The sequence below is a fragment of the Prinia subflava genome, chromosome 23 (assembly GCF_021018805.1).
Source record: "Prinia subflava isolate CZ2003 ecotype Zambia chromosome 23, Cam_Psub_1.2, whole genome shotgun sequence".
NCBI lineage: Eukaryota > Metazoa > Chordata > Aves > Passeriformes > Cisticolidae > Prinia > Prinia subflava.
Genome location: NC_086269.1, coordinates 561,366 through 575,925, shown reverse-complemented (window position 1 = coordinate 575,925; position 14,560 = coordinate 561,366). Strand labels below are relative to the sequence as shown.

The 14,560-nt window shown below is 52.4% G+C and overlaps 1 protein-coding gene across 1 annotated transcript; it reads left to right on the top strand.

The window, feature by feature from the left end:
• The first annotated feature begins 6,976 nt into the window (after positions 1 to 6,976).
• On the top strand, positions 6,977 to 12,137 carry DDX20 (DEAD-box helicase 20). Its single transcript, XM_063418316.1, has 11 exons — positions 6,977 to 7,192; positions 7,265 to 7,359; positions 7,516 to 7,684; positions 7,861 to 7,975; positions 8,049 to 8,191; positions 8,591 to 8,729; positions 9,003 to 9,061; positions 9,404 to 9,486; positions 9,926 to 10,031; positions 10,423 to 10,524; positions 10,848 to 12,137. The coding sequence occupies exons 1-11, from the start codon at positions 7,009 to 7,011 to the stop codon at positions 11,942 to 11,944; spliced, it is 2,292 nt and encodes a 763-aa protein (XP_063274386.1). The 5' UTR covers positions 6,977 to 7,008; the 3' UTR covers positions 11,945 to 12,137.
• The last annotated feature ends 2,423 nt before the right edge of the window (positions 12,138 to 14,560 follow it).

The window sequence follows — 14,560 nt, the reverse complement described above, 5'->3', positions numbered from 1 at the left end:
CCAGCCCGCTCTGTGCTCTCCCAGCCCGCTGTGTGTGCTCCCAGCCCGCTGTGTGCTCTCCCAGCCCGCTCTGTGCTCTCCCAGCCCGCTCTGAGCTCTCCCAGCCCGCTCTGTGCTCTCCCAGCCCGCTCTGAGCTCTCCCAGCCCGCTCTGAGCTCTCCCAGCCCGCTCTGTGCTCTCCCGGCCCGCTGTGTGTGCTCCCAGCCCGCTGTGTGCTCTCCCAGCCCGCTGTGTGTGTGCTCCCAGCCCGCTCTGTGCTCTCCCAGCCCGCTCTGTGCTCTCCCAGCCCGCTCTGTGCTCTCCCAGCCCGCTCTGTGCTCTCCCAGCCCGCTCTGTGCTCTCCCAGCCCGCTCTGTGCTCTCCCAGCCCGCTCTGTGCTCTCCCAGCCCGCGGGCGGTACCGGAGCCGGGCCGGGGACAGGACACGCTCCGAGCCCGGCGCGGGGTCCCAGCGGCCTCGGGCAGGCACGGGGAGCTGCGGGCAGGTGCTCGAGTGCTTCCCGGGGATATTTTCACAACAGTTTCCCCTCGCTGTTTCAGCCCGTGGCACTCTGCGCACGCAGCAGCGCCTGGAAAACTCCGGGCTGTGGGGGTGTCGGAGCAGGATTCTTTTATCTCAGATCAACACGATCTAATATTGCCTCTCACCACAGGACACCAAACAGATGGACATGCGAGCCGGAAAAAAAAAAATACAAACACTTTTGGATCATCAGGCTTCATAAGTGCGCTGAGTTTGAAAGGGTTTGAAATTCTGAGTGTTTCTCACAAATAAATATTATTCTTATCTTCTTTGCAAAATGTGTTGTTTAGATGATAAATGCTGAGTCCCTCGTGATATTTTAACAAGGTTTGTCTGAGTCATTCTGCAATGCTAAAGAACTTGATAGGAGGAGAAATACTATTTTGTGTTTTCAAATTTGGGATTAAAAATGTAATTACTTATTTTTTTCCCCCATAAATTTCACAAAGACTGGCTAAAATTTTTGCATCTTCAGATCTTTGTTTTTGGAGGAAAACATTTTTTATAGAAGGTAACAGGATTTGGTTTATTTGCTTGTTTGTTTATAGAAATCAGTTTTTGAAAGCTGACCTTTGTGTCAAAATCCAATTTAAATGGGAAATTTGCAATCTGCCCTTTCACATGTGTTTGGAAAACACTCCAGAGTTAATGTTTATTGATTCTTCCAGTGTCTCGGCTATTATGGGTCAAAATTTCCCGTCTCTTTGCTCATTTCAGGGCTCCCATTTCCCATCTGTTCAGCAAGGGAACAGCATCTCTCTTCAAGGCTCTGTAGGACAGGGGGCACTAAAGAAATGAATTTATTAAAGAAATGACCTTATCAAAAAGTGAATCACTTCCAGCAGGCTATGCCATGAGTGGGTACTTGCCAGTCTCGAGGCTTTCTTACAGTCCAAGCCAGCTAGCCCAGCTCTGTTTTTCCTGAAATCTGGCAGGGTTTGTTGGCCAGCTGGCTGCTCCCCACGGGCCGGGTCGGGTGTGGATGTCCAGAGCCCATCCCAGCATATGGCAGGGGGAGGAGGCGGCAGGGGGAGAGGCTGGGCTGGGCTGGCCGGGGCAGCTCCCCAGGCACAGGAGGGAGTGCCCAGGTGTGACCCCGCTGCCCTGCAGGGTCCCGGGCATGGCCAGCAGGGCCAGCTCAGCTCAGGTGTGGGCACTGCATCAGCCCTCAGCTGAACTGAGCTTTGTGTGAGGCTCCCACACTTGACCACTGCAGGGGACACCAATGACACCGTGGTCATTGGAAGGGTCAGACTGAACTTTCACAGTGTTTTACCTCCAGCTCATGGCAGGGGTCAGGAGGCCACCCCTGCACGTGTACCAGGCAAGGGGCAGATGCTGCAAGCTCCCGTGCCTCTTGCAAGACACCAGCTCTGTGAGCTTCTGGCAGATGAACAGGAAGAGTTTCTAGGCTCTGTTTGGCTTCTGCTAAGGACATCTTTTTGATCCATTTTCCAGCCTCCGGGGCTGCTCCTGTCCCAGGAGACTGATAAAGGAGTTCATGAGCACAGAATAAAAAAAAGACCAGAATATTCGTGTGCTCCAAACTCCCGGGAACTTGCAAGAGAAGAGAAAAATCTGAAACACATTCTCAGTGGGATTTCCTTACTAAGCAGCATTTTTCTCCTGCGTGTGGACAACTGGTTCAAAGCAGCACCGACACCTCATGCCAGGCCCTGCACTCCTTCCCCTCTGCCGTGGTGTAAACCATGAGCAGATGGTGCAGTGCAGTGGAAAATCAGATCTCCAAGAAAACACAGAGCCAAGAATAAAACACCCTCAAGCAGAAAGCTACATGGTTTATTTCAGGATAAAAAGAAAAACTGAGATCCTTGGGCAAAAATTAGAATACTCCTTCAGAGTGGAGTATTCCACTCCTATGAACTGCCTCGTTCCTTCCTGATTGAGGAAACATCCATCCCTTCACAGCTGAAGGCTCCTCTCATTTGTTGTCTTTCAGTTCATTGATCTGGTTTCTCCAGGCTCCCACGTGACTGTTCTTTGCTGAACTAACAAGCGTGGTTATCGCTGAATTTTCTTTCCTTTCGACTTTCTTGCACACTGATGACAAAGCTTTCAGAATTTCCTCCCACTTCAGCTGCAGCATGACCTGAATTGCATCCATCCTTGTTTAAACCCACTGGGGCAGAAACACCCAGCCAGGATAGGTAAGGATATACTGTCAGAACTTTGTCTGGTTTTATATTTGTGCATAAAGAGATGAAATACCCCTGAAAATCTGACTGTTCCTTCCATTAAGTCTAATTCAGTGCACACAGTCTCTGCACTTGTGGCCTTTGTAAAGTTCTGGCATGCCCCAGCCTCACTATGCCCCATCCTCAAAATAAAAACTTTTAACACTGCTCCAGCCAAATTTCAGCCCCTGACATTGCCCTGCCTGCACTGGAGTGCCAGGAGTTATACCAGGGCAGCTCCTGTGCAGCCACTCTGCTGCCTTGTGCTGAACCACTCTTGGATTTCATCTCAGCTCGCTGCGCTTTCGTGACCTAGATCCTGCTCATACAAGCTGAAAAAATAATTTAGCAAATCTTGGTATCTAAGATTAAAATGGGATGATGTTTATTTATCTGGAGGAAAACAACAGGAGTGCAATCCTGGCATTTCTCTCTGCAGAGCTGAAATTGCTGCTCTGACCCGATCCTTAAGTCTGCTTGCATTTATCTGCAGCTGCACCCGTGCATGTGTGGGGTGATGCTCCCGTGGGCTTGAGATTCCATCTGGAATCTGGGGAGTTCTCTGTGACCCTTGAGAAGAATGTGCCTGACAAGGAACCAGATCCATTCCACAGGAGGGCACTGAAATGAGCCTTAGATGGATGCAAAGACATCACCATCCTCCTCCTCATCATCATTATTTATGACAACTCCATGCACCAGACTCGCTGGGAAAAACCCACAGCTTTGTCAGTCCCTAAAGCAATGGAGAGGATTCTGCTGCTCCCAAGACTTGCTGCTCCTTGCTCACTTGCCATGCAGCTGCTTTTTCAGAGGGCAAGAGAATGTGCAGGGTGCTGGGAGTCAATTTTCAGTGGTGAGCAGTCACTGCCTCTGCTGGGGTCATCGGCCCTTTCACTGTCCCGGGCTCTACTGTACAGAGAGCAAACACAGTCTCCATGGCAGTGCAAACACAAACACGGCCCACACTCCAAAGAGTGACTCACACGTGCTGCAGAGAACAGAGAGACTTCCCTGTCTTAATCCGAAAACATCTGGGAGAGGAGGATGAGATTATCTCACTTTCAAAATATTCTACAAATATTATGTAAACCAGATTTGCTCTGAATAATTCCATGTCTTGGCAGATCTGAAAGACAAATCCTTTGAAGGCAAAGGAATAAGGCAAGGCTGGTGACTGTTTGCAGTAGCAATGTCCAAATCTATAATGAAGATATTCTTAAAATAGACACAAGCCAACAGTTCTGGAAGCCAATACAAATCAGCCATGAGCATTTCACCTCAGGATTTCAAAGAGTCACAAGAAGAATTGAAGTGTTGGAAATGAAGAGCAGATTTATAACAAAAGGAGGAGATGGATAAATTTGTGAGAAGTATTTAGTACAAGTATTAAGTCCCAGTATTGCAGGTGTTAGGCTGAAATAGTCTGAGGTAGTGACCACTCGACCCTGATCATCAGCAGCATCTCTCAGAGGTGTCTTAGAACATCATTTACCTAAATCTGATACTTTGGTATAAAGATTCAGGGGAAAATGAGTCCAGCATGGAATTAAAATCAAACATGTGATGTGCACTTTCTAGCAGGGACAAAAATGTGGTGAGCACTTTCTTGGAGGAATAAAACATGTTCTCAGTGTATGTGGGAGGAAGAATTTTCCCTAGCAGGGCTTTTCTACATCCTAAAACCTCAAGGATTTTTATGACCCCAAGCTAGAGTTTATATCCCTTCAAAAGAACCTGTTATTTTAGTAATACTCCAGCTCTGAAGGATGTCTCATCTGCCTCTTTTACTAACCTAAATCCTTTCCCAGGACCTACTCTGCCTGCAGAGTTTTCAGATTAAATGTCAAGATTTCCAAGGGCTGCTCTGAGCAGGAACAATTCCTTCCTTCCTGCAAGCGAAAGCAAAGCCCTGTCACGGCAGAGCTGCAGATTCCTCTTGGCAGGGCTGACACGTGGAGGTCGACAATGGGAATCCAGGGCTGGAGAGCCACTGAGGTGAGGCAGGGCCTGAGGGGTGAAGATTCACACAGAGTCACACAGAGCTCACAGAGTCACACAGAGTCACACAGAGCTCACAGAGTCACACAGAGTCACACAGAGCTCACAGAGTCACACAGAGTCACACAGAGTCACACAGAGCTCACACAGAGTCACACAGAGTCACACAGAATCACACAGGGATCACACAGAGCTCACACAGGGATCACACAGAGCTCACACAGAGTCACACAGAGTCACACAGAGTCACAGAGTCACACAGAATCACACAGGGATCACACAGAGCTCACAGCAGGTCACACAGAGTCACACAGAGCTCACACAGAGTCACACAGAGTCACACAGAGTCACACAGAATCACACAGAGTCACACAGAGTCACACAGAGTCACACAGAGCTCACACAGAGTCACACAGAGCTCACAGAGTCACACAGAGTCACACAGAGTCACACAGAGCTCACACAGAGTCACACAGAGTCACACAGAGTCACACAGAGCTCACACAGAGTCACACAGAGTCACACAGAGTCACACAGAGCTCACAGCAGCTCACACTTACTGCAGGAACGAGGGCTCAAACAAACCCTTCATGGGATCACTGACAGGGCTGTGACAGCTCCCTCAGCCAGGGCCAAAAGCAGCGGGACAGGGACAGCAAATCTGCCACGGGTGTGTCACACGCGGGGACATGGTTTGGACTGTCTGCATTGAGCAGCTGAAGGAAATGAAATAACAAACAGCAGCATCTCTGTGAATGAGGGTGCAGCGTCTGAACGTCTCATTAATGCACCACAGAGAATAAAGTCTGTCTCCAGATCACCTTGGTTGTGTTGCAGCTCACATGAAACCTTGGGAGAAAAGGAGCAAGTGAGAAAAGCAGAGAGAGGAGCAGTTCCTGCAATGGCTCTTGGGGGCTCTTTTGTGACCTCCTCGCTGCCCTTCCCCCTGGGAACACTCCCTCCTCACTGCTCTTTCTTGTCTGTTCAAATCACATCAATTTAAAAGGGTCATGAAAGGCTCTATTTAATCAAATGTTTGTTATGTCCAGGTGTCTTTGTCTGTCTCCTTTCCCAGATTTATCCAGAGACAATTATCTCACGTTGGAGACTCTTTCCCCTTGAGGAGCAATGAGAATATCCACTTAAAAATTAAACAATAATGGGAACAGCAGAATGCCTGTGGATGCTGTTACCTGAGCTCTGGGGCACAGTCCCCACCGCCCCGTGTGCTCCTCCTTGGTGAGAGCTCCAAACTGGACCAGTCTTTGTCCTGCAGGGTGCAGTGTTTGGTACTCTGACATTCATAGGAAAATACCATCATAATAAAAAATAACTGAATAGAATCTGACAGACTTTTCTCCCCCATCAGGAATATAGAGATGAGGAATTTCGAAGGCGTGACCAAGCCTGTGACACACCAAAGCCATTAAAATTCATTTAGGCTGCCCGGCACTGAAGAATAATGACACTTTTATGTACTTGTACAGTAGAAGCCACTGTTGAGATTTTCCAAATCCCCCTGCAATGAATGGAAGCTGCACGTCCAGGGCCTCTGAAGTGCTGCGATAAAAGTCGACATTCATAAACCCACCCACGATTTAAATAAGTGGCCTACAGAGGGTGGTAACGCACGTACAGATGAACACCCTTGCCCTCTGCTGAGCGGATCCTATTCTGTTAATTTTTGCAGCAATTCTCTGTAGCTCATGAATGGTGCGCTCTGTGAGCTGTGTGTTCTCCTCGGGGATGGGCACGGCCCGGGGCTGCCACAGGCGCTCCCGGGCACGGGGTCCGGGGGTGTCCGTGCAGGGCCCGCAGCCGGACTCGGCTGATTTCGGGCTATTTCGGGCTATTTCGGGCTATTCCGTGCCGGTGCCCGAGCTCGCAGGGCACAGCCCGTTTGTCCCCGAGCTCCCCCGCACCGGGGCCGCACCGGGGCCGCACCGGGGCCGCACCGGGGCCGCACCGGGGCCGCACCGGGGCCGCACCGGGACCGCACCGGGGCCGCACCGGGGCCGCACCGGGGCCCCGCCCCGAGCCCCGCCCATGGCCCCGCCTCCGAGCCCCGCCCCAGCCCCCGAGCCCCGCCCCCAGCCCCGCCCCAGCCCCGCCCCAGCCCCGCCCCCAGCCCCGCCCCCAGCCCCGCCCCCAGCCCCGCCCCCAGCCCCGCCCCGAGGCGGAGCCGCCGCCATCTTCCCTGCCCGGCGCCCCCTGGCGGCGGTGGCGGCTCTGTCCGCCCTGCGCGGGATCGGGGCACCTCTCGCGAGAGTTCCCCTCCCGCCCCGCCAAGATGGCGGCGCCCAGGGAGGCGCAGGGCCGGTTCCGCACCCGGGACGTGCTGGTGCCCGGCGGCCCCTCCGACTTCGGCTCCCTGCTGCTGTCGCCGCCGGTCCTGGCGGGGCTGGAGGCGGCCGGGTTCCATCGGCCATCGCCTGTGCAGCTGAAGGCCATCCCGCTGGGGCGCTGCGGGCTGGGTGAGCGGGCGGGCCGGGCGGGGGCCGGGCGCACCCCGGGGCTGCCCTGACCCCCGCGGCCGCTCTTTGCAGATCTCATCGTGCAGGCCAAGTCCGGCACCGGCAAGACCTGCGTGTTCGCCACCATCGCCCTGGACGCGGTGCTGCTGGAGAGCCCCGCCACGCAGGTGAGCCCGGGCTGCGGGAGCGAATCGCGCCGCGGTGGGGCTGCGGCCCCGGAGCCCGTGAGACACCGCCCGTGGAATAAATCAGCACGGCCCTGGGCCTTAGCTCCCAGCGCCATCCTGAGGCTTTATCCTCCCGTTCAATCCTTGCCCGCACAGATCCTGATCCTGGCTCCCACGAGGGAGATCGCTGTGCAGATCCACGCCGTGATCACAACGATCGGGAATAAAATGGAAGGCTTGGAATGCCACGTGTTCATCGGAGGGACCCCGCTGAGCCAGGACAGGAGCAGGCTGAGGAGGTGCCACATAGCCGTGGGCTCCCCAGGTAGGAGCAGCTTTGCCGCGGGGATCCTGCCCGGGTCAGGGGCCGGCGGGAGGCTGGGGGTGTTCACTGCCATCGGCGGGCACAGCCTCGGGGGTGATTCAGGAATACTTCCCGAGCTGGCCGTTCCGATGTGTTGGTTCGGTTTTTGGAGGTGTTTCTCCCTTCCCTGCCCTCAGGGAGGATCAAGCAGCTGATCGAGCTGGAGTACCTGAGCACGGGCAGCGTGCGGCTCCTGGTGCTGGACGAGGCGGACAAGCTGCTGGAGGAGGGCAGCTTCCAGGAGCAGATCAAGTAAGGCCGAGCTCCCCTGTGGCTGTGCCCTGGATCGGGTGCTGTGTGTGACTGCCGTGCCTCTGTCCCCCAGCTGGATCTACTCCTCCCTGCCCGTCAACAAGCAGATGGTGGCAGTCTCAGCCACCTACCCCGAGTCCCTGGCCGCGGCCCTCACCCGCTACATGAGGGAGCCCACGTTTGTGAGGCTGAACCCCACGGATCCAGGCCTGCTGGGTAAGCAGGGGGGTTTACAGGAGGACACTAAACCCAAATCATGTGTCTTTAGAATGCATAATTTCTGTCATTTCACCCCTGTCTGGGTTGTTCAGTTTATGAATATTGATTCCCAGTGTTGATGCAGTGAATCTTGAAGTGGAATGAGAAGGTCTTTAAAGGCCTTTCCAACCCAAACCAGTCTGTGGTTCTGTATTTTTAAAATACCAGTGACAAATGGAACTCTCTGCTTTTTCTATCCATTCAAAAAAATTCAGCCTTTTAACAAAAACTTCTCCTGGAGGTTCTTATGAGTGTCTTTGTTTGCAGTTTCCCTTCAGCTGCAGTGTCACTTGTTTACAGAACTCTGTGCATGTGTTTATGGCAATCTCTAATCTGTTGTTTTGGTTTCCTGCTCAGGGCTGAAGCAATACTACAAAATTGTGAATTCCCATCCCCTCCCACATAAAACCTTTGAGGAGAAAACCCAGCACCTGCAGGAGCTCTTCAGCAAGATTCCTTTCAACCAGGCCTTGGTCTTCTCAAATTTACACAGCAGGTAATAATGTGGAATAACACCTGCACAAAGCTCGTTTGAAAGCCGTGGTTGTAGTGTCCAGCCGTGGGTAAATTTCTGTGCCTGTGGATAAATTCTTGAGGCCTGAGGTCTCAGAGCAGCCTGGAAACTTCGGGTCTGAGATACAGCCTGAGGAATGGAGTGTGAAATACTGAAAATACCAGACTGCAGTCCTTGGCTGTAGAGAATAACCAAGAACTGCCCAGGTGTTGGTAGGCCTGAGTTTTCCAGTTTTCACTCTGTGTGTTCCCTCAGGGCTCAACACCTGGCTGAGGTACTGACATCCAGAGGCTTCCCTGCCGAGTGCATTTCAGGTAAATCCAGTCACAATTTTGTGTTTCCACTGAAATCTTGCATAAATGTGACCTAAAATAGGAAAATCTGTTTTAAATCTTGCCTTGAGGACCTCTGGTTAAATGGCTGAGAATAACATTTGAATCATAGGTCTTTTAAGGCTCAATATCTACAAGGAAAATTATTATTTTTGTGATGAGTGACCTGAGTTCTGCAGTTTTGTTTGTTCCTTCTTTACTCATTTGGAACTGATGTTTGAGGAAGCTTCCAGCTTATTTCTGATGATACAAAGCAGCCTTTTCTGGAATGTGAGGGGCATAAAGATGAAGAATGTAACCTGCTTCTAATTTTTATCTTCCTAGGCAACATGAATCAGAATCAGCGACTTGATGCCATGGCTAAATTAAAGCAATTCCACTGCAGAGTTCTGATTTCCACAGACTTGGTGAGCTTTTACTGCTCTCAAACAAACTTTTTACAGATTCTATTTCAAATTTATTAACTGCTCTGCAAATTTTACAGCGTGCAGGACTATTGCACATAAAGTTACTTCAGAGGATTAGATTTGGCTGGGAATTGGAGAGAACATAAAGGTGCTGCTGAAGCACCATGGACTGGGACTTATTTTCAGTGTGAAGCTCAGCAATCACCCCCATTCCTCATCTGCCCGTTGCAGGGGCTGCAATGAGATGAAACTTTTAGGGCCCATCCAACCCATTCTGTGATCTGCCTCAGAAGTAGTTTTTGGTTTATCTGTTGCTCTGCAGCTAAAAGCTGCTCCGTGGGCAGTGTGCTGTGGGTGCCAGACGTGTTGGGGGTTAAAGTTAAAGCTCTGTGGAGTTCCTCAGCTCTCACTGCCCTTTTCCCCCCCTCCCCTCCTGCAGACCTCTCGTGGGATTGATGCTGAGAAGGTGAACCTGGTCATCAACCTGGACGTGCCCCTGGACTGGGAGACCTACATGCACCGCATCGGGCGTGCCGGGCGCTTCGGTGGGCTGGGGACAGCCAGGCCTGCCCCAGGGCTCCAGGGCCCCTGTGCTCCTTGTGCCCCTGCTCCCCCTGGGCCCCTGCTCCTCCTTCTTCCCCTGCTCCCCCTGGGCCCCTGCTCCTCCTGCTCCCCCTGTGCCCCTGCTCCTCCTTCTCCCCCTGCTCTCCTGTGCCCCTGCTGCCCCTGGGCCCCTGCTCCTCCTGCTCCCCCTGTGCCCCTGCTCCCCCTGGGCCCCTGCTCCCCCTGGGCCCCTGCTCCTCCTTCTCCCCCTGCTCTCCCTGTGCCCCTGCTCCCCCTGTGCCCCTGCTCCCCCTGCTCCCCCTGCTCCCCTGTGCCCTGTGCCCCTGCTGTAGTGCTGCCCCTGCTGAGAACTAACTCTGCCCTGTCCCTCAGGCACGCTGGGCCTGGCTGTGACCTACTGCTGCCGTGGCGAGGAGGAGAACACCATGATGGGAATTGCTCAGAAGTGCAACCTGCAGCTCCTTCCTCTGCCAGGTGGGCTCGGGGTTTCCTGGACTCAGAGTCTCCCCCAGGCCCAGGGGCTGACGTGTGGCCTCTCTGCTGGGGCTGCTTTGCCTTTGGCCCACGTTCCTCACGCCCTGCTCCTGACAAGCAACGCAGTGTTGTTTGTCTTGGGCAGCCTTTGGTGCCTTCAGGAAAAGTTCTGGCTCCTTAGATTCTTTCAGGAATGGAAGGGGTTGGATTGTGGCCCTCCCTTGATGTCTGATGTGCAATTTTGAGAAGCTTCCCGTGGGTACTTGTGTGAGTTCCAGAGGGAAGGATGCACTTGACTGTCTGCTTGTTTCTCTTCTGTGCAGAGCCAATCCCTCCTGGAATGATGGAGCAGTTTGAGGATGGGGAGGTAGAAGTTAAACCTGCAATACCTACAGGTCCTGTGGTGAATTGTGACACTGTGTGTCCTAAACCAGAGCAACCAGTGCTGCAGCCTGTCCAGAATGGCTTTTCAGAGACACCTCAGCCTCCCTCTCATCTTCCAAGGGATAATTCCTCTGTACAAAGGTCAAAAAAGACTCCAAAGCAAAAACAGACAAAAAAGTGCACAAATCCTGCAAATGTAGAGAAAACCAGTGGAACCCCCCAAACTTCCAGATGTCACACAGAGCAGAGGAATCAAGTCAGACCCATCTCCAGGATGGATGGACAGCACAACACTCAGGCTCCAGATGAGGAGGCCTTAAAAAAAAATCTTCCCAAAATTCCATGCTTGTCTTCTTTCAAAAACCAACTCACCAATGCCTGGAGCTTCTCAGATTTTGTGGAAGACTATGATTATTTCATTAAAGAAGGGTCAGAGAGAGAGGTGGAGATTTTAAGAAGTTACTCAGGCCCAGGAGAGCAACGTGAGCTGCCCAGAAATGGGGATGTGGAGTGGGAAGAGATGGAGCATTACCCAGGGCCAGCAGCAGTCAGGGAGGTGTCTGACAGTGATGGCTCAGACAGCTCCAGGGATTCCTTCAGCACCAGGGCCAGTGGCTCCTGTGGCTCTGAGTTTGCAGACACGCAGGGCCCTCAGGCTGAGCCCACAGCACGGCAGGGCCCTGCAGGCTCCTGTCCCACACCTGAGCGGCCTCGGGAGCGCTCCCACGAACAAAGGCAAAATGGAGTGAAAAAGAAGGTCCAGAAACAAAATGCTAAACACAAGAGAAGCCAGAAGCATCAGTTCTGCAGTCCTGGCACGAGCAGAAGGGAGGAGGAGCGGAGCTGCAGCCCCTGGGATGAGGCTCCCTACGAGGGCTGGAGCTCTGAGCACTACTGGAAGTGTTACTACGACGCCTGGCAGAGCTACTACGCTGCAGTGTCTCACTACAGCAGGAGCTACTGGCAGCTCAGCTGCATCAACGCCTTCCACATGCACTCAGTCTATCTCCAGGAGCTGCTGAAGGATGGGGACTGATGTCCTGGTGCTGCTGGCTGGGGCCAGGACAGGTCTGTGACCACAGTGCTGCTCTAAAGGACACTGACAAGAGACAGACCTGGTTTGGGGTGAGGAAAAGTGGTGTCTTTTTATAAGCAGCTGTGTCTGGGAAATGTTTTACACAGGTCCAGTGAGAGGGTTACAATTTGTTAATAAAAGGAAAAGAAAGACAGCTGCATGCTGGGTTGGAGTCTTTACAATCCAAAGCACAAACAGGATGATAAAAGGCAGCCATTCCCACACAGGAAATGCCAGAAAGGAGAAAATACAAAACAATCCCAGTTGTATTTCCTGGAATCCCAGAAAGTTTCGGGTGTGAAGGGACCTTAAAGTTCACCTTGCTCTATCCCCTGCCATGGCAGGGACACCTCCCCCTGTCCCAGGCTGCTCCCAGCCCTGTCCAGGCTGGCCTGGGCACTGCCAGGGATCCAGGGGCACCCACAGCTGCTCTGGGCACCTGTGCCAGGGCCTGCCCTCCCTCTTGCCTGCCTGGCCTTCCCTGTGGCTCTTGGGTGAAGCTGAATTCCCTGAGACCCCGTGCTCTGTGCACAGTTGGTGATGATCCCGTTTTCTCCAGTTCTCTTGGCAAACACCAGGCACTGATTATATCCCAGTGAAGTGGCAGAGTGAAATGAGCATCTCAAAGCCTGCATTGCTAATTTAAATCCAGGTAATTAACACTGAATAAATAACATTTCTATAGCAAGGTGTGCAGCAAGCTGTGTGGTAGAGGATTTAATTATGTAGAAAATGTGCAGCAGTCATAATTGGTCTGTCCCTCTGGGTGCAACAATATCAGACTTCCCACACTTACAGGAAAGCTTTAATTAGAAATGGAATTACCTATTGCTAAAACTAATTGATATTTCCTGTTTGGCTTGTACAGGGCTGTCCTGGGGCAGGAAAAGATGGGAGTGCTGGCTGCCTCAGGGTGCTGACCCTGGGTTGCCTCTGCACTAATTTTAAAAGTTTTTCTTTCTGTGCTTTGTTTCTGTCTTACTCCCTTTGTGTCACAAATGACTCCAGGGAGGGGCTTCCCCTTTGTCTGTGTAGTTGGAAAAGGCCAAGACAGCAGGATTTTGTTTCCAAGATGAAGTTTTGCAACTCTCAACATTCACAGAGAGGACCCTGGATGAGATGCACTTCAGTACCTGCATTATTGCAGTCCTGTGACATCTCACTGATTTCATTAATGATTGCTTAGGGAACAGTTAATTAGTATTTAAATGCAACTCGAGTGGCCTGGGTCAACACCCAAAGTTCTCCAAAAGAGCCTCCCAGAAGGTTTTAGAAGGAAGGACAGCACGCTGTTGGTGTTTGTGGCACATACTCTGTTTAATCCGGATTGGATACATCAGGTACAGCAGTGGCACAAGACTCAATACTGTAAATGATATACAAGTTTCAACATATGCACTACAATTCCAAAAGAAGACAACAGGAAACTCGGTTCTTCTAGAAAGTTGTTCTCAAATGAAGCTACCTGCAGTTGTGTCCGGTACATTTCGCATCCGTCCTCTGACATTTGTAAAGCAAGGCCCATTTAAAGTACGAAAATAGAAAATAATAAGGTTGAGAGCTTCTTATAACATAGAACTCCTAAAGAAAACACCATTGCATTGGAATGCCATACTGGTTTATCAAAAATAGACCATCACACCATTTTTAGAGACTTGGTTGGTCCAGGGAGCCCCAGGGAGCTCCCAGAGGTGGCTGAGCAGGGGGGAAGAGCTTTGGGGCCTCCCCGCAGCTGGGGCTGTGGGGCAGCACTGGTTTAACCCACAGGGAGGGACACACGGACACACAGAGGAGCAGACCTGGCTGGAACAGGAGGAGGGGGGTTCACAAGCTCTTTGTCTCCAGGGCTTCTGTTCCCCCGGGAGCGACTCTGGCACAGTTCCCTGGACAGGAGCAGCAGCTCTGGCTCTGTCTCCAGAATTCCCTGCGGCGTTTTGGGGTGTCCTGAGCTGAGCCCTGCTTAGTGCAGGAGGAGCTGCTCACTGCTCACTGCTCACTGCTCACTGCTCTCTGCTCTCTGCTCACTGCTCACTGCTCACTGCTCACTGCTCACTACTCACTGCTCATTGCTCATTGCTCACTGCTCACTGCTCACTGCTAACTGCTCACTGCTCACTGCTCACTGCTCACTACTCACTGCTCTCTGCTCACTGCTCACTGCTCACTGCTCACTGCTCACTAACTGCTCACTGCTCTCTGCTCACTGCTAACTGCTCACTGCTCTCTGCTCACTGCTCACTGCTCACCGCTCACCGCTCACTGCTCACTGCTCACTACTGCTCACTACTGCTCACTGCTCTCTGCTCTCTGCTCACTACTCACTGCTCTCTGCTCTCTGCTCACTACTCACTGCTCACTGCTCACTGCTCTCTGCTCTCTGCTCACTACTGCTCACTGCTCTCTGCTCTCTGCTCACTGCTCACTGCTCACTGCTCACTACTCACTGCTCTCTGCTCACTGCTCACTGCTCACTGCTCACTGCTCTCTGCTCTCTGCTCTCTGCTCACTGCTCACTGCTCACTGCTCTCTGCTCACTGCTCACTGCTCACTGCTCACTACTCACTGCTCTCTGCTCAC

Bases quoted from the DNA above. Each gene is read 5' to 3' on its own strand.
- DDX20 (XM_063418316.1), top strand. From the start codon at position 7,009: ATGGCGGCGCCCAGGGAGGCGCAGGGCCGGTTCCGCACCCGGGACGTG. The intron at 9,062-9,403 runs GTAAATCCAGTC...TTATCTTCCTAG, and splicing joins CCCTGCCGAGTGCATTTCAG to GCAACATGAATCAGAATCAG. The intron at 10,525-10,847 runs GTGGGCTCGGGG...TCTTCTGTGCAG, and splicing joins GCAGCTCCTTCCTCTGCCAG to AGCCAATCCCTCCTGGAATG.